The sequence below is a fragment of the Oncorhynchus tshawytscha genome, linkage group LG02 (assembly GCF_018296145.1).
Source record: "Oncorhynchus tshawytscha isolate Ot180627B linkage group LG02, Otsh_v2.0, whole genome shotgun sequence".
NCBI classification, from domain to species: Eukaryota; Metazoa; Chordata; class Actinopteri; order Salmoniformes; family Salmonidae; genus Oncorhynchus; species Oncorhynchus tshawytscha.
In genome coordinates, this window is record NC_056430.1 from 44,959,974 (window position 1) to 44,982,223 (window position 22,250).

General features: G+C 42.2%; 1 protein-coding gene across 2 annotated transcripts in view; it reads left to right on the forward strand.

The window, feature by feature from the left end:
• The first annotated feature begins 534 nt into the window (after positions 1 to 534).
• The window catches only part of LOC112244880 (peroxisome proliferator-activated receptor delta), a 37,852-nt gene continuing 16,136 nt past the window's right edge, over positions 535 to 22,250 (forward strand). Inside the window, exons 1-2 of one of the 2 annotated variants that reach the window (XM_042299561.1) lie at positions 535 to 896; positions 21,764 to 22,203. In XM_042299561.1, the coding sequence (XP_042155495.1) occupies positions 21,825 to 22,203 (379 nt within the window). In that variant the 5' untranslated portion in view covers positions 535 to 896; positions 21,764 to 21,824. The remainder of the gene's footprint in view (positions 897 to 21,763; positions 22,204 to 22,250) is intronic. The other variant, XM_024412731.2, reaches the window with a different exon arrangement.

Genomic DNA, 22,250 nt, shown 5'->3' on the forward strand with positions numbered 1-22,250 from the left:
GTTGCTGACTGTCACAGAAACTTAGATCTCCAACATTTGAGTTGGGTGAATTCAAACCTTTTTACGTTTTTTTTCTCCAGACAGTTAAGACTGAATTTCAATATATGGATGTGCTAACTTAAAGCACTGTGCACATTCATTCCTAAAGTCTAAGTAAATGTTTTGTACGCTAAACGTGAACTTTGCTCGTGCTGTTATTTGCTTTTTTTATTTTGAAAAGCAAAGGACCCTAAAATCAACACAGTGAAAGCACTGATACACATGCGTTGGTGACACAGTACGCTACGTGGTACGTGCTCATCGGATGGTGTGATGTCAAACCATGACAGATGTATGACAGAGGGTTGCTAGTTACCACAAGCACAAATTCAACATTGGCTATTATCGTTGAACATCATGAAAACAAAAATGTGCTTTTTGTTAGTTAGGTTTAGGCATCAGGTTAGCAGTGTGGTTACGGTTAGGTTTAAAATCAGATTTTAAGAAGAGAAATTGTAGGAATAGGCGGGGTTTAGCAATAAGTATGACCTTGTGGCTGTGGTAACTAGTGACGACCGTATGAGTTTGACAGATCGTGGAGCGGAGCTGACTGAGGTGAAAACCCAAAAAACTTTGGGAATAACAAGCCCTTCTCCATTCGACCAACATACACGAGTAACCTTCAGGATATGCAACTAATGAACAAAAAGGCGACAAAGCTAGTAACATTTTAATTTGACAAAGTCCCACCTCGAGTTTGTCAAGTAGAAGAAACAATGTTCCCGTGTTTTCGACGTTAATGAACGTGGAATAGAGCAGGCAAGGAACACCTCATCAGGCGAAAGTCGGACTGTCCAGGATCCAACTAGCTCAGCTACCTAGCTACTGCTTGGATCCGTTGTTTGCATGCAGCAAAGGTAAAATTATATAAACTTGACTTTAACCAACGTTAGCATATCGGAAAGCTTACCAGAACTGTGCTGAGCCTCAAGCATAGCTAGCTACTGTAGCTAGCCAGCTAACGTTAGCATTAGCTCGTTAGCTAGCTATCCCAAATCAGAGCCCATTCAAGCAGACATAGGAATTGGTTTGGCTAGCCAATTTAGATAGCTAGCTCCAACCAGCTCACAATACATATGTGTTTGCTAGCTAGCTAATTAACTTTAGAGTTAGATAGACAAACAGTTTGGTTAGCTTGCTAATGTCTCGGCATGGGACAAATCATTTGTTTTTGTGTTATGGATAGATTAAGTATCACGTGAGGGATTAGAACCAGATGACAAGCTATTTTAGCTAGCCAGTTAGCTAACTGCTAGCTATCAAACTCCAATCGGTTTAGTTTGCTGACAAACTACGTTGGGTCACCCACTTGAATAACTATTTCAACACTCACAAAGTTGTCTAACGTTAACTATGTTAGGCTAGTACAGCACCAGGCGATAACATGGCTAGTTTTGGATTTTACAAGATGACTAACGTTACCTACCAAGATACTAAGCATGCTAGCCAGCTCCACCACACTAGTCTAGTTTTCATACGGTCCGTGCTATCTGGTACGGTTGGAACGTCCATACCCAGTGGTGGAAAAAGTACCCAATTGTCATTCTTGAGTAAAAATATAGATGGCTTAATAGAAAATGACCTAAGTGAAAGTCACCCATTAAAATGTAAAAGTATTTGGTTTTCAATATGTTACTTTTGAGTGTAAGTGTAATCAATCGCTAAAATGTACATAAGTATCAAAAGTAAAAGTATGAATAATTTCAGATTCCTCATATTAAGCAAACAAACGGCAAAATGTTCTTGTTTAAAAAAAAATGTATGGATGTCCAGGGGCACACTCCAACATTTAGACATAATTTACAAACGAATCATGTGTGTTTAATGAGCCTGCTAGATCAGAGGCAGTAGGGATGACCAGGAATGTTCTGTTAAGTGTGTGAATTGGACCATTAACCCTGTCAAAATCTAACCAGTACTTTTGGGTGTCAGGGAAATGTATGGAGTAAAAAGTACAATATTTTCTTTAGGACTGTAGTAAATTCAAAAATAGTCAAATATAAATAGGGAAGTTCAGATACACCAAAAAACTACTTAAATAGTACTTTAAGGTATTTTTATTCAAGTACTTTACACCACTGTCCATACCACCGTAGGAACATCCAAAGGATTCTTGATAGCAGTGACCGTTTTCACACTGTAACTAACTGAAGTTCCTATTTCATCACAATGTCATTGCTTTGGTGACAGAATATTTATGACCTGAGGAAGAGATGATATAACTAGATACGAGAACCTCAAGGCTAAACAGTAGAAAGCAATTTTTATGACAATGTTATTACACAATCTGCTTCCCTTTTCAATAATCATGATTCTTGAATATTTTAATGAAATGTGCTAAGGTTATTGTTAAATATGACAAGCTGTTGCTAGCTATATGTACTTGCTATAGTTATGCAAAAACAGTTGTAGACCACAATATTGATTTTATTTTTTACATTTTTTTCTTCTCTCCTAGAATCCTATCTAAATTCACAATTTATCAGCGCTAACTGTTTGTTCAGTGTCTTATCTAATTCAGTTGGGATAGAGATTCCGCCAGTGAGTCAGTCAGTCTGCAGGCTGACTAGGGTTCCGACTCATCATATCAGTGGAATATACCACTTGGAGAGGGACACGTCTCTCAAATTGACACTTGCTCCCAGCATGTCTCAACTTCACAAACAGAAAATGAAACAGTACACCTAAAGGTTGAACTTTAAGTGAACCCTTGTCGTTTTAGCTGTTGATGAGGTTTTGAGTTGGTCTAGTTGTGGTTTGTTTGTCTATCGAGTAGTGTTAGTGGAAACGTCTGCATAACGGCTGTGGTAGAGGGACGCGTTCATATCCCCGTGCTGACAAGGTACAAATCTGTCGTTCTGCACCTGAACAGGCAGTTAACCCACTGTTCCTAGGCCGTCATTGAAAATAAGAATTTGTTCTTAACTGACTTGCCTAGTTAAATAAAGGTAAAAAAAATACATAAATAACGGCTGTGGTAGTGTGTTTCTCCTAAACTCTTGTTCCACCAGCAGATACCAGAGAGAAGCAGCCCACACTGGGCCGAAAGGCACTCTGAATAACGAGCAGACATGATGCTGTTATGTTCTCATCAGCTATCTAGTGTGTGTGTGTGTGTGTCATATTTTTACTCCTCTTTTTGAGACCTCACTTTTTCTCATACACTCCCTCAGTCTTTCCTTGCTATTTCATCTCCTTTAAATACCTCTTCAACTCCCACAAACTCTCCAACTCTTATTAATTAAATCTCTATTTCTCTCTCGGTCTTCCTCTCCCCTCTTCTCTCCCTTTTCCTCTTTTACCCCTGCTCCCCCCTTTGGTTTTGTTATGGCAGGGGGTAACACTGTCTGTCTGAAGAATTGAGTTTCCTTTCTTCCTTGTACTCCGTGCCCTCACGCTTGCGCTGTCTCCCTCTCAGCTCTCCTGGGGGTGTGCTGTTACTTACACACACACACACTTAATACACTTACACACACACACATCTGGCTGCGGGGGTCTTTTTAGACTAGCTGGGAGGCAGGCCTAGATTTTGCCACTCAACACATTAACGGTTGCAAAGGCTGTGTTATAATTAAGCAATAAGGCACGGGGGGGTGTGGTATATGGCCAACATACCACGGCTCAGGGCTGTTCTTATGCGCGACGCACTGCAGAGTGCCTGGACACCCCTTAGCCGTGGTATATTGGCCTTTTACCACAACCCCCGAGGTTAGGTGCCTTATTACTTTTATAAACTGGTTACTAATGCAATTGGAGCAGTAAAAATACATATTTTGTCATACGGTCTGATATACGACAGCTGTCAGCCAATCAGCATTCAGGGCTCGAACCACCCATTTTATAAGGTCACTTATAAACTGAGTGGTTCGAGCCCTGAATGCTGATTGACCAAAAGCCGTGGTGTATCAGACCGTATACCACAGGTATGACAAAACATGCGTTTTTACTGCTCTAATTATGTTGGTAACCATCAATTCATGTGCCAATACAACAGGTGGAGACCGTACAGTGAAATGCTTACTTACAAGCCATTAACCAACAATGCTTTCAAAAAAGTGTTCAGTAAAAAAATTGAACAGCAGCAGTAAAATAACAATAGCGAGGTTATATACAGGGGGTACCGGTACAGAGTCAATGTGCGGGGGCATCGGTTAGTCGAGGTAAAATGTACATGTAGGTAGAGGTAAAGTGACTATGCATGGATAATAAACTGAGAGTAAAAGAGGGATCTGGGAAGCCCTTTGATTAGCTGTTCAGGAGTCGTATGGCTTAGGGGTAGAAGCTGTTAAGAAGCCTTTTGGACCTAGACTTGGCGCTCTGGTACCGCTTGCCGTGCTGTAGCAGAGAGAACAGTCCATGACTAGGGTGTCTGGAGTATTTGACCATTTGTAGGGCCTTCTTCTGACACCACCTGGTATAGAGGTCCTGGATGGCAGGAAGCCTGGCCCTAGTGATGTACTGGGCCGTATGCACTACCCTCTGTAGTGCCTTGCGGTCGGAAGCCGAGCAGTTGCCATACCGGGCAGTGATGCAACCAGTCATGTTGCTCTCGATGGTGCAGCTGTAGAACCTTTTTGAGGATCTGGAGTATCCATGCCAAATCTTTTCAGTCTCCTGAGGGAGAATAGGCTTTGTTGTGCCCTCGTCACAACTGTCTTTGTGTGTTTGGACCATGATAGTTTGATGTGGACACCAAGGAACTTGAAGCTCTCAACCTGCTCCACTGCAGCCCCGTTGATGAGAATGAGGGCGTGCTCGGTCCTCCTTTTCCTGTTGTCCAAAATCATCTCCTTTTGTTTTGATCATGTTGAGGGAGGGTTTGTTGTCCTGGCACCACACGGCCAGGTCTCTGTCCTCGTCCCTATAGGCTGTCTCATCGTTGTTGGTGATCAGGCCTAACACTGTTGTGTCATCGGCAAACTTGATGATGGTGTTGGAGTCGTGCCTGGCCATGCAGTCATGAGTGAACAGGGAGTACAGAAGGGGACTGAGCACATTGTAATGACAATTACAACAATACTGAATGAACACTTATTTTAACTTAATATAATACATCAATAAATTCAATTTAGCCTCAAGTAAATAATGAAACATGTTCAATTTGGTTTAAATAATTCAAAAACAATGTGTTGGAGAAGAAAGTAAAAGTGCAATATGTAAGAAAGTAAGAAAGCTAACGTTTCAGTTCCTTGCTCAGAACATGAGAACATATGAAAGCTGGTGGTTCCTTTTAACATGAGTTCAATATTCCCAGGTAAGAAGTTTTAGGTTGTAGTTATTACAAGAATTATAGGACTATTTCCCTCTATACCATTTGTATTTCATTAACCTTTGACTATTGGATGTTCTTATAGTCACTTTAGTATTGCCAGTGTAACAGTAAAGCTTCCGTCCCTCTCCTCGCTCCTCCCTGGGCTCGAACCAGCAACACAACGACAACAGCCACCATCGAAGCAGCGTTACCCATGCAGAGCAAGGGGGAAAACTACTAGAAAGCTCAGCGAGTGACATTTGAAACTATATTAGCGTGCGCTAACTAGCTAGCCATTTGACTTCGGTTACACCAGCCTCATCTCGGGAGTTGATAGGCTTGAAGTCATAAACAGCGCAATGCTTGACGCACAACGAAGAGCTGCTGGCAAAACGCGGGTCTGTGAATAGTACTCTCTCCAGAAAGTGTTGATCTATCCAATTAGATGCGTAATTGCATCACTCAATTTATTGTGGGTTTAGTGGTCGTGAAGAAAAGTAAGCTACCATCTGGGTGCATCTCGGTGATAAGGGTCCCTTTACTTATTAGTTAATCGGACTGAAGAGGTTAGTATTGCTATAAGCATCTAGTCAGGCTTTTCGTGGAAGCAGGATACAATGCTAGAGTTGTTGACTTGGTGTCATGTCTTTTTTTTTCTATAAGCAAAAGTTATCCTCAGCCTGTCATTTGGTCATGTCTTTGACATTTGAGTAGTCATTGTTAATATTTCATATTCATTGCTCATTGGGGAGTGCAGTTTAGTTGCAGTGGCACCACACACACACTGACTAGAGCTGTGAGGACACATTGTGTGGTTTCACACCTCATCATTCTGACTAGGCAGTAACCACTGTGTGAAAGGACATGGACTTGTGGGTTGGCTTGGGCATGTCTGCTGATGTTTACTTATTCATGCTGCAGTTGGAGGTGCAGCAGGCACTTGCAGTTTTTTCCCTATATTCATTTAGCAGCGATGGGCCGCTGCTGCTAAAATGTGTCCATCACTCCGAAAAATTTGATGTAAAAAAAATATATTAAAAAAAATACACTAAACAAAAATATAAACTCGACAAGTAAAGTCTTGGTCCAATGTTTCATGGTGTCCTGTGGGCACCGGTTTGCTGATGTCGTTGTTAACTAAATGCCCCATGGTGGTGTTAGGGTTATGGGCAAGCATAAGCTACAGACAATTAATACAATTGCATTTTATCAATGACACTTTGAATCCTGAGGCCCATTGTCGTGCCATTCATCGTCCACCATCACCTCATGTTTCAGCATGATAATGCACAGCCCCATGTCGCAAGGATCTGTGCACAATTCCTGGATGCTGAACATGTCTCTGTTCAATCAATCAAATTTATTTCTATAGCCCTTTGTACATCAGCTGATATCTCAAAGTGCTGTACAGAAACTCAGCCTAAAACCCCCAACAGCAAGCAATGCAGGTGTAGAAGCACGGTGGCTAGGAAAAACTCCCTAGAAAGGCCAGAACCTAGGAAGAAACCTAGAGAGGAACCAGGCTATGAGGGGTGACCAGTCCTCTTCTGGCTGTGCCGGGTGGAGATTATAACAGAACATGGCCAAGGTGTTCAAATGTTCATAGATGACCAGCAGGGTCAAATAATAATAACAATCACAGTGGTTGTCGAGGGTGCAACAGGTCAGCACCTCGGGAGTAAATGTCAGTTGGCTTTTCACAGCTGATCATTCAGAGTATCTCTACCGCTCCTGCTGTCTCTAGAGAGTTGAAAAGAGCAGGTCTGGGACAGGTAGCAAGTCTGGTGAACAGGTCAGGGTTCCATAACCGCAGGCAGAATAGTTTAAACTGGAGCAGCAGCACGGACAGGTGGACTGGGGACAGCAAGGAGTCATCATGCCAGGTAGTCCTGAGGCATGGTCTTAGGGCTTTAAAGTTTCTTTCTTTAAAGGTATCTTTGACCAACAAATGCATATCTGTATTCCCAGTCATGTGAAATCCATAGATTAGGCAATAATGCATTTATTTCAATTGACTGATTTCCTTATGTTGCGTTTATATTTTTGTTCAGTATAATTGGTTAAAAAAAATTCAGTTTAAACTTAGACTAAAACCAGATATAAAGTATAAAATAAATATAATGGAGTGAAATATTTTTAAGTAAGATCATTTTTGAGAACTACCAGAATTAAAACTAGATGGACTTTTTCATCGAAAAGAACCCATGTTCACCAACAGGTGAAGTTCATAGGAGCATATTGGGTGTCAAATGAAAGCTGAGTATATTTTTGGTAAGTCTTTCAACCATTTTCCATCTTAAAAATGTGGCATATGTGAAGGCTTTGATTTCTGTATTAACAGCTGGAAAAGAGGTCTAAGACATCTACCAGAAAGTCCTTAAAAGTATCAGAAATAGATCAAAATGCAATGTTGAAGTAATGACCCCTGCCAACTAATATCAACACTAAAATATATCATTTTGGAGAAATTGTTTACTTTAAAAAAAAACTTTTACCAAAAACCCACATATCTTAAAGATATTTTAAAATGTCTCTCCCTCATGAGGGAGAATCTTGAAAGTTCACAAGTAATACTAGACCTACCAATTAGTTATAATGATTTTACTGATATCAATTTTGTTTATAAATTATAAAGGGATACTTCAGGATTTTGGCAATGAGAACCTTTTATCTGCTTCCCTAGAGTCAGATGAACTCATGGATACCATTTTTGTCTCTGTCCAGTATGAAGGAAGTTGGCGGTATTTTGGCGAGCCAATGTTAACTAGCATTAGCACAATGACTGGAAGTGTATGGATATCTGCTAGCATATCCCTTTAAGTAATTAAACTCTTAACTCCGTTACCAAATTGGTAAGAGGTTTCCGAAAAAATTCTGTAACGGAATTACTGCAACTGATTTGGCTACAATTGGATATCATAATAGTCCCAAACCACAGTCGGGTCACCTGCTACTGTTCTCCCTTCCACTGCCATACTGCTTTCTTTCTTTCTGTTGTCTGGTGGTCAAACCAAGAGTGTTGAAACATTCTGAGTCTGGACATCCTCTGTTTCTCCCTCTGCCGCTCGTCTTCTGTGTCAAACTAAGCATGTTACTGTGTTGACAGTCATTGATCAACAAGTCATTTTGCATGTCGAACAACCCAGGCAATATCAGTAGCCTATTCAAACTGTGCGCTGCTTCGCACGTAGGCTGCGCATCACCTTCAGCATTCAAGTGTTTGTAAAATGGCTTGCGCAATATTAGGCTTTGTTAGTTGAGTGACAACCAATGTAAGTTGCTAGGTTATTATCAAATGCGCTGTTTAAATTTGTGTTTACTGGAATAAAGTAGCCTAACCAACCGCCTGAGACGGGACTCGCATCTGGCTATATAGCCTACCTGCTGATCGGGGCTTAGCCTACATGACATTTTATTTCGATCAGGTTCATCAGCAATAGTTTAGGTTGTTTTTCTTTAAACAGTGTATATGGTAATTTTTTAGATGTACAGGGGAAAGTTGATAATTTCATAATGAGGACAACAATTGCTTCTACCGCACTGCACGGTCAAAGCGGGAGAAAAATAACCTTCCAAATAGTCTAAACCAGGGGTGTCGAACTCATTTTGCCCCGGAGGCCGCATTCGGATTTCAACGATGTCCAGAGGGCCCCGCTGAAAATGTATATATTCTTGCTGTCAAAATTAGCAAGAAATAGTCCTCTATCCATTGTTTTTGGAATTTGACAGTCTAGTGATTGTTAGTGACCTGGACAGTCAAGAAACTGTCCGAATATAGGTCCATTATCATTTCTACACAGTTTTGATTTGGTTTTAGTCATTTTAAAGTAGATTGAGTTTGTATTTTTATTGGGTTTTTCATGCTCAACGGTTTCCCGTGTGTATCAAGAATGGTCCACCACCCAAAGGACATGCAGCCAACTTGACACAACTGTGGGAAGCCAACATGGGCCAGCATCCCTGTGGAACGCTTTCAACACCTTGTAGAGTCTGAAATAAGTAACGTAGAGATGCGGTCTTCAGGCCAGATATTCAGGAGGCAGAATGTTCAGGTACATAAGTGTTGATATTTATATTCACTCTCATTGACTTTTTACACATTGTGACGTTACAGCCTTAAATAGTTTTCCCCCTCAATCTACACACAATACCTCATAATGACAAAGCAAAAACAGGTTTTTAGGATTGAAAGAAATGTATTTAAAAAAATAAATAAATGAAATAACATTTACATAAGTATTCAGACCCTTTACTCAATACTTTGTTGAAGCAGCTTTAGCAGTGATTACAGCCTCAGTTCTTGGGTATGACGCTACAAGCTTGGCACACCTGTATTTGGGAAGTTTCCAATTCTCTGCAGATCCTCTCAAGCTCTGTCAGGTTGGATGGGGAGCGTTGCTGCACAGCTATTTTCAGATCTCTCCAGATATGTTTGATCAGGTTGAAGTCCAGGCTCTGGCTGGGCCAATCAAGGACATTCAGAGACTTGTCCCGAAGCCACTCCTTCTTTGTCTTGACTGTGTGCTTAGGGTCATTGTCTTCTTGGAAGGTGAACCTTGGCCCCAGTCTGAGGTCCTGAGCACTCTGGAGCAGGTTTTCATTAAGGATCTCTCTGAACTTTACTCTGTTCATCTTTCCCTCAATCCTGAGTAGTCTCCCAGTCCCTGCTGCTGAAAAACATCCCCTCAGCATGATGGTGCCAGGTTTCCTCCAGATGTGGCACTTGGCATTCAGGCAAACAAGTTCAAGCTTGGTTTCATCAGACCAGAGAATCTTGTTTCTCATGGTCTTGTTTCTCATGTCATGTGCCTTTTACTGAGGAGTGGCTTCCATCTGGCCACTCTACCATAAAAGCCTGATTGGTGGAGTGCTGCAGAGATGGTTGTCCTTCTGGAAGGTTCTCCCATCTTCACAGAAGAACTCTGGAGCTCTGTCGAAGTGACCACCAGGTTGTTGGTCACCTCCCTGACCGAGATCTCTTTTCCCCAGATTGCTCAGTTTGGCCGGGCATCCAGCTCTAGGAAGAGTCTTGGTGGTTCCAAATTTCTTCAATTTAAGAATGGAGGCCACTGTATTCTTGGGCATCTTCAATGATTCAGAAATGTTTTGGTACCCTTCCTCAGATCTGTGCCTCGATACAATCCTGTCTTGGAGCTCTACGGCCAATTCCTTCGACCTCATGACTTGGTTTTGGCTCTGACATGCATTGTGAACTGTGTGACCTTATATAGACAGTTGAGTGTGCATTTCCAAATCAGGTCCAATCAATTGAATTTGCCACACGTGGACTCAATTCAGAAACATCTCAAGGATGATCAATGGAAACAGGATGCACCTGAGCTCAATTTCGAGTCTCATAGCAAAGGGTCTGAATGCTATTACGGTATTTCTGTTTTATTTTTAAATATGAAAACATTTCTATAACCCTGCTTTCACTTTGTCATTATGGGGTATTGTGTGTGGATTGATGAGGAAAAAATATAAATACAACCGTATTACAATAAGGCTGTAACGTAACAAAATGTGGAAAAAGTCCAGTGATCGTAATACTTTCTGAATGCACTGTATATACACAGGACTCTACAGTGTGACAATTTTACTTGCATATGCACATAACTAGTTTTCTGTGTGACCTGGAATTTTAATTTAAGTTCACTAGTGTGCCTAAAAAAAATGAAGGATTCTAGCTTTAGAAATTGTGCTCCTAAATTTCATCATGAAATTTCAACTTCAGTTCACAATTGGGGGACAAAAAGCAAACATTGCCCTCCTTATCTGATAATGGGGTGGTAGATGGTTCGGTTCCGGTGCATATATTTATATTTATTTATTTTTTCACTCACTCACTGGCCTATTAATTAAGTACACCACCCCATTCATGAAAATGGATCACGTGGCAGTGGTATACTATATAAAGTAGGCAGACTGGCATCGAGGCACTCAGTTACTGTTCGATTGAAGGGCAAACGAGGGACCTAAGTGACTTTGAGCATGGTATGATTGTCGGTGACCGGTGCTCCGGATTCAGTATCTCAGAAACAGCCGCCCTCCTGGGCTTTTTACACGCAACCGTGTCTAGGGTTTACAGAGAATGGTGCGACAAACAAAAAGCATCCAGTTAGCGGCAGTCCTGTGGGCGAAAACAGCTAGTTTATGAGAGGTTGAATGGCGCAAGCTAACAGGCGGGCTGCAAACAGACAAATGACGGCGCAGTACAACAGTGGTGTGCAGAACGGCATCTCGGAATGCACAACTCTTCGATCCTTGTCACGGATGGGCTATTGCAGCAGAGGGTTCCACTCCTCTCAGCTAAAGCGAGAAGAAGCAGCTCCAGTGGGCACGTGATCACCAACACTGGACAATTGAGGAGTGGAAAAAAACTGTCTTTAGCATGACAATGAGGTCCGTTTACTTGAGTGTCCCTGTGCAGTCCCCAGACCTCTACCCAGTAGAACATCTTTGGGATGAGATGGAAGGGCTGTTCGCAGCATGACTCTACCACCGTCCAGTCTGCAGCAACTGTGTGACACCATCGCGGCAACATGGACCAACTTCCCTGTGGAATGTTTCCAACACATCCAACACCCTGTTCAGAAGGCAAAGGGGCTAGTTGAGAACAAGTTCTCATTTGCAACTGCGACCTGGCCAAGATAAAGCATAGCAATTCGACACATACAACAACAGAGTTACACATGGAATGAACAAAACAGTCAATAATACAGCAGAACAAAAGAAAACAAAGTCTATGTACAGTGAGTGCAAATGAGGTAAGATAAGGGAGTTAAGGCAATAAATAGGCCATGGTGGCGAAGTAATTACAATATAGCAATTTAAACACTGGAAAGGTAGATGTGCAGAAGATGAATGTGCAAGTAGAGATACTGGCGTGCAAAGGGGCAAGATAAATAAATAAATACTGTATGGGGATGAGGTAGGTAGATAGATGGGCTGTTTACAGATGGGCTATGTACAGGAGCCCCCTAATGACACGTCTTGGAACCGACTACAAGATGCCGTGTCGAAAAAAAACGTGACTGTCTGGATGGAGAAATTGTACTTTGATTTCTCTGCAAGTACAAAGCTCGATCTCTCACACCATATGTGGGGTAAGAACATATTATTGGACGTCTATGAACACGCTTTCATACATCACTGCAATGAGCCATCACATTGATGAGAAATGAGAACATGGAGGAGAGGCACACAGCATATAAATCGTTGCTGAGTGGGTGGGGGCGGTAGCAGTAAGGTGAGCGCAATCTGGTAGGGTTTCGACTAGATAAGTATGACATAAAATCGATCAGAATGCCGGAATCATGTCGGAAAATGTTTTTCCGGAGTGTGATGTAATATGGAGGACTCAGTAACACAGCCTTTTCCCTATAATGTAAACTCTAACGCAAATTACTTTAAACATATAACTTAAATTTCCACAAAATCGTTTGCACTCATGACTACTGGTTTTAATTTAATTTTCAGCTGACTTACAAGCAATTACTTTGTTTTTATTGTTACAAATCAACTTGCAAGATTGCTAAATCTATATAGCCTGCTAACGTTAGCCCTACCAGTAACCTATTTTGCATTAAGTAAAATAATATCAGTAAATGTTCAAACATTGAAGCCTTATTATAATCCGCCCCCAAAAATGTATTTTGTTTAAAGTAAAAACTACTGATTCCATGCTTTTTGTAAAAACAGCTGCGAGATACCTTCCTTTTCTCTGCAACTAAAAAATGATTACTTCTATTTTTAGCTGATATGGGACTGGGTACATTGAAGCAACATACATTATCTCAATTTGATATGTTACACCGGCAAGTATAATAATATTTGCCAGGGCATATTAATTATAAATCCTATTATTACACATGGCGATGTAGGAAGCTTAAAGGTTAGCTAGCTTGCAGTGTTTAGCCAACTTGAGAGCAAGGGAAGATCAGATGAGACTCTTATTTTGCATTCACATCGAAGACCACAAGAGAACTTCTGTCACCCCCTTGTGAATTTTGTTATTTGCGAGTCTGGATCAGTGAGGTATCATGTTACCGAAAGATGGTCACGTTTTAGAGTAAAGTCCATCAGCTCACGCACGTGCATAGATCTACGCACGCTAAGTGTGTGTAAACTTAAAGCAGGATATAATGTCAGTGCTAGGGTCTGTCCGCATTGCTTCCAACTCTTTTGTTTTCAATACTTTACAATTGTGGCTTTGGACATTTGAAGAAAAAAATATAGCCATGTGTGGAGTAAGATTTAGGCTACACAATGTTTTCATTGTTTAGAAAACCAGGAGCTAGGCTGTGTGTTGCTGCCGAAGCATAGCATAAGGCCTAGTTGAAGTTGATGGGCTAGTATTTTGTATTTTGCAAGGATGTTGCACAAATTTCTAGAACTTCAGTGTTTTGGGAGTACGAAGATGTATCTGTCTATATGGACACTAAGCCTGGTTGATTCTTTCTTAAGCAACACACCAAAAAAACTCTGTATCGGCTGCCTTCAGAGACGGATGACTTAAGCTTAAGTTTCCACTCCGTTGACTTTTCCCAAAGAAATCAAGAGCATTTAGACTTGTCCCCCACCCACAACCTGTCAAACTAGTTTTCAGATTTCCCTAGTATAAACATTTTTGAAAGTGATAATTTTGTCTCTTATGACAGAGTATCAATGTAAACCAGTCCACTCATACTTTGTATAACAGAAACCCATAACCTAGATCTCAAATTAACCCATGAATATAGAATGTGTAGACTTCACTGATGTATACCATTGTGGTGGCATTTATATCTTTAGGGTAAGAGACGCAAGTAAGAACTTGCCAAATTTAACCATCTAGGCCTATAGTAGGCTAATCCCCAACCATTCAAAGTCGCTGCCCATTGAAATGCTTATAGTTGATGAAGAGCTCCATAGAGTCCACCTAGGGCATATTCCCCTCATTTTAATATAATCCCTCTGGTCTTTCACAATGTGTGTTTATCACTGATCTGGGTCGGAGGTGAATGGTCGTCCCATTCAGTAAGCTTTAGTGGGCACAGAGGGAGGAGCACCAGTTCATCTGGTCTGTTTTCACTGGAGAAGTGGGAGGTGCATACAAGAGCTGGGGGGGCGGTGGGGGCACTCATAGGATAGTTTGTTTTAGGGAACAAGACTAACTACGAGGAAACTTTGACCTTGATTGGCTCTATTGTTTAAAAGGCTGTTGCCAGCAGGTCCCAATTATGTCTAATCCACGGGCTTCTTCTCCTCATCACCTGTCCTTCCTTTTCTTATGCCCTCTCCTTCATGATCACTGGTCTAAAATAACATAACAAAACATGATGATAAACTAAGGCCTAAGGCTTGTTTGAATACTTATGAAATGCATCCCTCCTTCCTGAGCTAATGATTGAACACAACTTCCTTCACCAATCCGGTCACATCAGATCATCAGTTACTGATTATAAGAAAGGAAGGATTCGCTGTCTTGTGAAGGGAAGGTGACAAGGAACCTGTTTAACAGTATTGGGACACATCCATCTACTTCCCTCTCCATCCTTCCTTCCCTCTTTCCTGTCAGTTTTTTGGCTCTTTAAATCCAGCTTGTAGATTAACTATGACGCAGCCAGCCTCAATCATTCCTGCCTAAGCTGCTCTTATTTAACACTGGGAAATGAATGCGTTCTTTGCTTTGTCTTAATCGCACCAAAGCTGGGGACTGTTGGGAAAGATTTTAGAAGTTTAGCATTATGAGCCATGGGCTCCGGGCGGTGTGGCTCATCTAGTCAGTCATTGATTCATCAGAGAATGGATTCTCTTTGATCTTGTCACAGTTATGTATCGGAGTTCAGCCAATGGGCTTTGTTTTGCTTAGTGTTCAGAAATTGAGATTTGATGACGTAACTAGTTTAAATGCAGAATGGGTTGTTTGACTCATGCACACGTATACTTGCGAAATACTGTTATTAGGAGAACTCGGACTTTGGATGAAATGTTACCCATTCGTATTTCATGTTTGCCTGACTACAATATTTTATTTTGATACGTTAATAAATACATTGTTAATTGTGGCATGTTTACCTGCCTACAATACCCAGTGTAGTGGGCATATATTGCAAGCCCATAGTAAGTCAATAAGGCTAAATGGCTAGCCAGCCACAATGAATTGACAGCTAATCATTTACCTGGCATAACATTAGTTTAAGGTCGTTTTTGCCTGTTAAACTAGCTAGATTATTATGATTCACACATAGCTAGTTGATAGTTATGAAGATCCAGATTACATTAAAAAACCTGTATCGCCATTAGCCTGTCAGGCAGCAGATTGAGTGAATAGGCAGTAACGTTACAGGGCATAGTTTGACTAAGGTTTCTCCCAACTCCCGCCCTTCCACTAACATTTTTTTTTTGACGGAGTGGATGCTACCAGTGCTGACTGTGTGATATCATCAGCAAACCACAACTGATCACCTGAAGTCATTGTGAAGACCCCTGACAGTGCAACGACATAAGCCTTCAGTGCGTCCTCTCACCTTCCGCCATCTAGCTGCTCGCCTCCTGGATCGAAATCCTTTTAGCTGTTGGTTCTGTGTATCGTCTGGATGTTTATTTGTAGCGTAGCTAGTACTAGGGCCGGGACAATATCAGTATCAGTATCTCTATATACAGTGGGGAGAACAAGTATTTGATACACTGCCGATTTTGCCGGTTTTCCTACTTACAACGCATGTAGAGGTCTGTCATTTTTTTAAATCATAGGTGCACTTCAACTGTGAGAGATGGAATCTAAAACAAAAATCCAGAAAATCACATTGTATGATTTTAAGATATTAATTTGCATAGGATCTAAAAAATTACAGACCTCTACATGCTTTGTAAGTAGGAAACACTGCCGATTTTGCAGGTTATCAAATACTTGTTCTCCCCACTGTATATATTATTCTTATTCTTATTTTTTATGGCAAAAAGGAAAATACAAAGCAGACCAAACACTTTGATCCTTTTTAAAGACCTGCTGTATGTAACATATTGTGTGCTGTAGCTTGGAAAATAAATAAATGTGACTCTGGGTGGCATATTTGTTTCAAACATTATGGCTGTTTTCCTAAGGAAGTTCTATCCTCTTTGTGTTTTGTTTCCTTGCCGCGATACTAATAAGTATCGCGATACTGGTATCGTCCCAGCCCTATTTAGTACCGGGTTATGTTGTAGAGCTGGGTGATGTGGACAAAAATCCATATCACAATTACAACATTCTGATTTAAAGACTTTAGCCATAAATTACAATAAATAATTTTTGGGGGAGTTGCTAGACCTGTGTGATTATGTAATATTGGGATATAGGTAAATATTTTGCTGAATAACAATAAATGCAGAATTTTACATTAGCAGCAGACAATTAATTTCCAGTGCCAAGTAAGACAACTGAGATGGTAGCCTATGATTTAAAAAAGTAAGCTATTTCATATAACATCCAGGGAATTGATATTTTGATGTGCAACCTGTCAAACTAGGATCTAGAGTTATAGGATCTAGAATTTCTTTTAGGCTTTTCAGAGAATTTGCAGACATCTTTGTGCATATTGGCCTATAGGCTGGAAAGCAGCTGCAGTCATCCCCCTCTTCAAGGGGGGGGGGGCACTCTTGACCCAAACTGCTACAGACCTATATCTATCCTACCCTGCCTTTCTAAGGTCTTCGAAAGCCAAATCAACGAACAGATTACTGACCATTTCGAATCCCACCATACCTTCTCCGCTATGCAATCTGGTTTCAGAGCCGGTCATGGGTGCACCTCAGCCACGCTCAAGGTCCTAAACGATATCTTAACCGCCATCGATAAGAAACAATACTGTGCAGCCGTATTCATTGACCTGGCCAAGGCTTTCGACTCTGTCAATCACCACATTCTCATCGGCAGACTCGACAGCCTTGGTTTCTCAAATGATTGCCTCGCCTGGTTCACCAACTACTTCTCTGACAGAGTTCAGTGTGTCAAATCGGAGGGTCTGTTGTCTGGGCCTCTGGCAGTCTCTATGGGGGTTTCACAGGGTTCAATTCTTGAACCGACTCTTCTCTGTATACATCAATGATGTCACTCTTGCTGCTGGTGAGTCTCGGATCCATCTCTACGCAGACGACACCATTCTGTATACTCCTGGCCCTTCGTTGGACATTGTGTTAACAACCCTCCAGGCGAGCTTCAATGCCATACAACTCTCCTTCCGTGGCCTCCAATTGCTCTTAAATACAAGTAAAACTAAATGCATGCTCTTCAACTGATCGCTGCCTGCACCTGCCCGCCTGTCCAACAACACTACTCTGGATGGCTCTGACTTAGAATATGTGGACAACTACACATACCTAGGTGTCTGGTTAGACTGTAAACTCCTTCCAGACTCACATCAAACATCTCCAATCCAAAGTGAAATCTAGAATTGGATTCCTATTTCACAACAAAGCATCCTTCACTCATGCTGCCAAACATACCCTTGTAAAACTGACCATCCTACCAATCCTCGACTTCGGCGACGTCATTTACAAAATAGCCTCCAACACTCTACTCAACAAATTGGATGCAGTCTATCACAGTGCCATTCGTTTTGTCACCAAAGCCCCATATACTATCCACCACTGCGACCTGTACACTCTCTTTGGCTGGCCCTCGCTTCATACTCATCGCCAAACCCACTGGCCCCAGGTCATCTACAAGACCCTGCTAGGTAAAGTCCCCCCTTATCTCAGCTCGCTGGTCACCATAGCAGCACCCACCTGTAGCACGCGCTCCAGCAGGTTTTTCTCTCTGGTCACCCCCAAAACCAATTCTTCCTTTGGCCGCCTCTCCTTCCAGTTCTCTGCTGCCAATGACTGGAATGAACTACAAAAATCTCTGAAACTGGAAACACTTATCTCCCTCACTAGCTTTAAGCACCAGCTGTCAGAGCAGCTCACCGATTACTGCACCTGTACATAGCCCATCTATAATTTAGCCCAAACAATTACCTCTTTCCCTACTGTATTTTTTATTTTTATTTTGCTCCATTGCACCCCATTATTTATATTTCTACTTTGCACATTCTTCCACTGCAAATCAACCATTCCAGTGTTTTACTTGCTATATTGTATTTACTTCGCCACCATGGCCTTTTTGCCTTTACCTCCCTTATCTCACCTCATTTGCTCACATTGTATATAGACTTATTTTTCTACTGTATTATTGACTGTATGTTTGTTTTTACTCCATGTGTAACTCTGTGTCGTTGTATGTGTCGAACTGCTTTGCTTTATCTTGGCCAGGTCGCAATTGTAAATGAGAACTTGTTCTCAACTTGCCTACCTGGGTAAATAAAGGTTAAATAAAAAAAATAGGCTATTATGGTTGCCTGAACAGGCAAGTGAAATTTTGTCTTGGCAACATAATTTGCTTTCACTCTAGTGTTTCATTTGTACATGTGCATTGCAGGGCACAACAAAAAAGAAACCAAGCCAAGCATCACACACTTCTTTTCCCTAAATTATCTTTCCCCTCCGTGTCCCATTCACTCAATTGCGTTCCGACGGCTCCGTTCACACACACACATGCTGAGTGTGCACACAAGCTCCCGTTAGGCCTACAGAAATAAATGCCTATAAAATGGGATAGGATATACAAGCTACATTCCTTGCCAAATGATGAGTTTTATCACAAATTCAAAATGGACTGGTTGATTTTGAAGTAGGTCAATATGTTTTGCAACAATGAGCTGCAGTTTTCAAATAATTGCGTCCAGTCTATTTTTCGATTAAGCTACCTTGTGAACTGCTAGTGCCTTTTAGAATTGGTTAGACTGGGCTATAACCCCCCTAAACATACAGGTTCCACCCTGAAAATATGCAGAAACTTGATATAGACAGTGTATTTTCATCAGTCATTAAGCATATGCCTACTCACCCAACGGATGTCGCTGTCGGAATGAATCACCATGCAGTATTCAATATGGAATTGTTCATCCATTTTGAAAATTACGAAGAACAGGCAGAAAAAATAAAATCCAATATTTTGTATATTGAAAAGAGAACCTATTGTGGTTTGTAACCCTGAAAGAATTGTCTTTCAACTCGCAAAATTGAACCCCGTTTCAAATGATTACTCTTGGATAATAACTGTTTGAGACACGAAATGCGCATCACCTCTCGCTGGCAACTTTTTTTCATTTGGAAAAATATATATTTTATTCTGTAAGTTTATTTATTTTAACTATATAAAATAGTTGTCTGTTATGGTTAGAGAAATAAGAGCATCTGTCAAATTAACAAAACGAGGATATGCCATTGCACAGCCATTGGCTTCTACAAGCAAGTGCCACTGCTGAGGTTACTGCGTTTTTAAGATTGTGTTCCACGATATAATAGAACCAGTTGATATTATGCCTTCAATAAATGAATCTTAATTGGCGCTTGCTTTTTTATTGAGTGAATATACACAGTGTCCTGTTTATTTGGTACACCACCCCATTCAAGAAAATGGTTTGCTCCTACAGCAAGTGAGTCATATGGCTGGGGCTTGCTATATAAAGCCGGCAGACAGGCATTTGGTTACTGTTCGATTGAACGTTAGTGGGCCTAAGCAACTTTGAGCGTGGTATGATCATCGATTCCAGGTGCTCCAGATCCAGAATCTCAAAAACATCTGCCCTCTTGGGCTTTTCACACACAACATTGTCTAGGGTTTACCAAGAATGGATGTTTTTATTTATCGCACCAGTCAGCGGCCGTCCAGTGGGCGAAAACAGCTCGCTGATGAGAAAGGTCGAAGGAGAATGGCAGGAATCGTGCAAGCTAACCACAAACGGACAAATAATGGCGCAGAATGGCATCTCGGAACGCAGAACTTGTCGATCCTTGTCACAGATTGTATTTAACCTTTTATTTAACTAGGCAATACAGTTAAGAACACATTCTTATTTACAATGACGGCCTACTGTGGAACAGTGGGTTTAACTGCCTTGTTCAGGGGCAGAACGACCAGATTTTTTTTCTTGTCAGCTCGGGGATTCGATCCTGCAACCTTTCGGTTACTGGCCCAACGCTCTAACCACTAGGCTACCTGCTGCCCTAGATGGGCTATTGCAGCAGACAACCACACCGGGTTCCACTCCTATCAGCTAAAAACAAGAAGCGGGCACACGGTCACCAACACTGAACAATTGAAGTGGAAAAATATCACCTGGTTTTATGAATCCTGCTTTCTGTTGCGTCATGCTAATGGCAGAGTCAGGATTTGCTTTAAGCATCACGAGTCCATGGACCCAGCCGGACTGATACAGGCTGCTGGTGTGGGGAGTGTTCTCCTGGCAAACGTTAGGTCCCTTGATACCATCTGAAGCATCGGCCATTTCTGACACCTTGTAAAATCAGTACCTCAGGCAGTTCTGGAGTGTGTATGTTGTACAAAGCGGAGGCGTTTTAAATTCCATGTCTTTAGGGTATTCTCTCTTCCCTCTTCTAAATGCACCAGACTGATAAACTTGGTGATCCCCAATGAAATCAGCCCTACAGTCTCTGTTCCCTTGAACCCGATTTCTACTTGGCAGACATGCACACACACAAACAGCCACCCAAGGCCAGTGGGGGAAAGTGCATGGCTGTTCAGCAGAAAGTGGGGAATGTGGGGAAAGGTCAGTGGCTCTGGCTGATCCTAAGAGCAGATCGTCCCTACACACACACACACAGACGCAGCACGTAGAGCGTCTTCAGCTCAGACAACACCAGACACTCAGACCTTGGGCTCTCCCTCCCAACAACAGTTGTCTGTAGAAGAAAAACAGCCTTGCCTGCCCCATGGCCCACACGTGCTGTGACCTGGAGGCTAGCCTACTCGTGTGTGTATTTTTCTCATGCATACACCCACGCCTCCCTTTCTGGCACACAATGATGCAGAATTTACACTGCGTGTGTGTCTGCATTATTTTATTTTTTTGCTTACTTCTCTATTTCCCCCCCCCCCATTTCCACTCCCTCTGTTAGTAGTTAGCTGGATCAATTACAGTTGTTTAGAGTTTAACAGCTGGTGCTCATCTGCAGCAGGCCAACTCCAGGCCCGCATCGGAGACCTCTAACCTGGCCCATATGCTGTGTGTCTATGGGGAGGCTCTTTCTGTCTTTCTGGTTTGGAGGTGCACTGGGTGAGGCTGTCTCAGCTGTGGAGGGTTCTGTTGAATGGGACCAGGTCAAAGCTTCTTATGACAAGTGTTTCCAGAAGAGACTGCCTGTTACACTTACATGGAAGCCTTTCATTATCTCTCCAGTTAAAACAACGTTGAGAAGTGTTTCATGGATCTAATTGGATGTCTCGATTTGTAAAAGGCATTCCGATTGAACGGTCACTGTATTCTGTGAGAACCGCTCCGATTGGTTGCAACACACCAATGTATCCTCCTGAACCACCACCAATTTGGAATAAATCATTCCTGTAACAGATCTGTACTAACTGGCTGTTCCACTCCTCACCAACAGGGCGGGAATGGTGACACCATGATCGAGGGTGGCTGAGAGTCAGGGGAAGCCACACAGCGGCATGGAGGGCACCAGGGCCACCATCTTGGCGCCGGTCAGGAGCGACGACCCTCGGCGGGATCGGAAGCGGCGTGTCGGGGGTCCTGTAAGGAAGGGGGGTGTCTGCCAGGACAGGACAGCCTCCCCACATGGGGAGTGCACCTCGGACGGAGAGAAGGAGCCGGAGTCAGCCTTGAAGGAACTGAAACCAAACCCGCTGGGCAAATGGGATACTGAGGGGGAGCGAGGAGCGGAGTTGTCGCCTGAGGGGGAGGACGTCCTTTGCTCCTGGGAAATGGACTCTCAGGATCAGGAGAAAGAGGAGGGGAAACAGAAGGGGAGTAGTAACAGCCAGAGCACCTCCAATACGGATAGCCCTGCCCCCTCCAGCAGCTGCACAGGTGAGAGAGACGCGCACACACTCCCTCACACAACTGGAATCTCCACT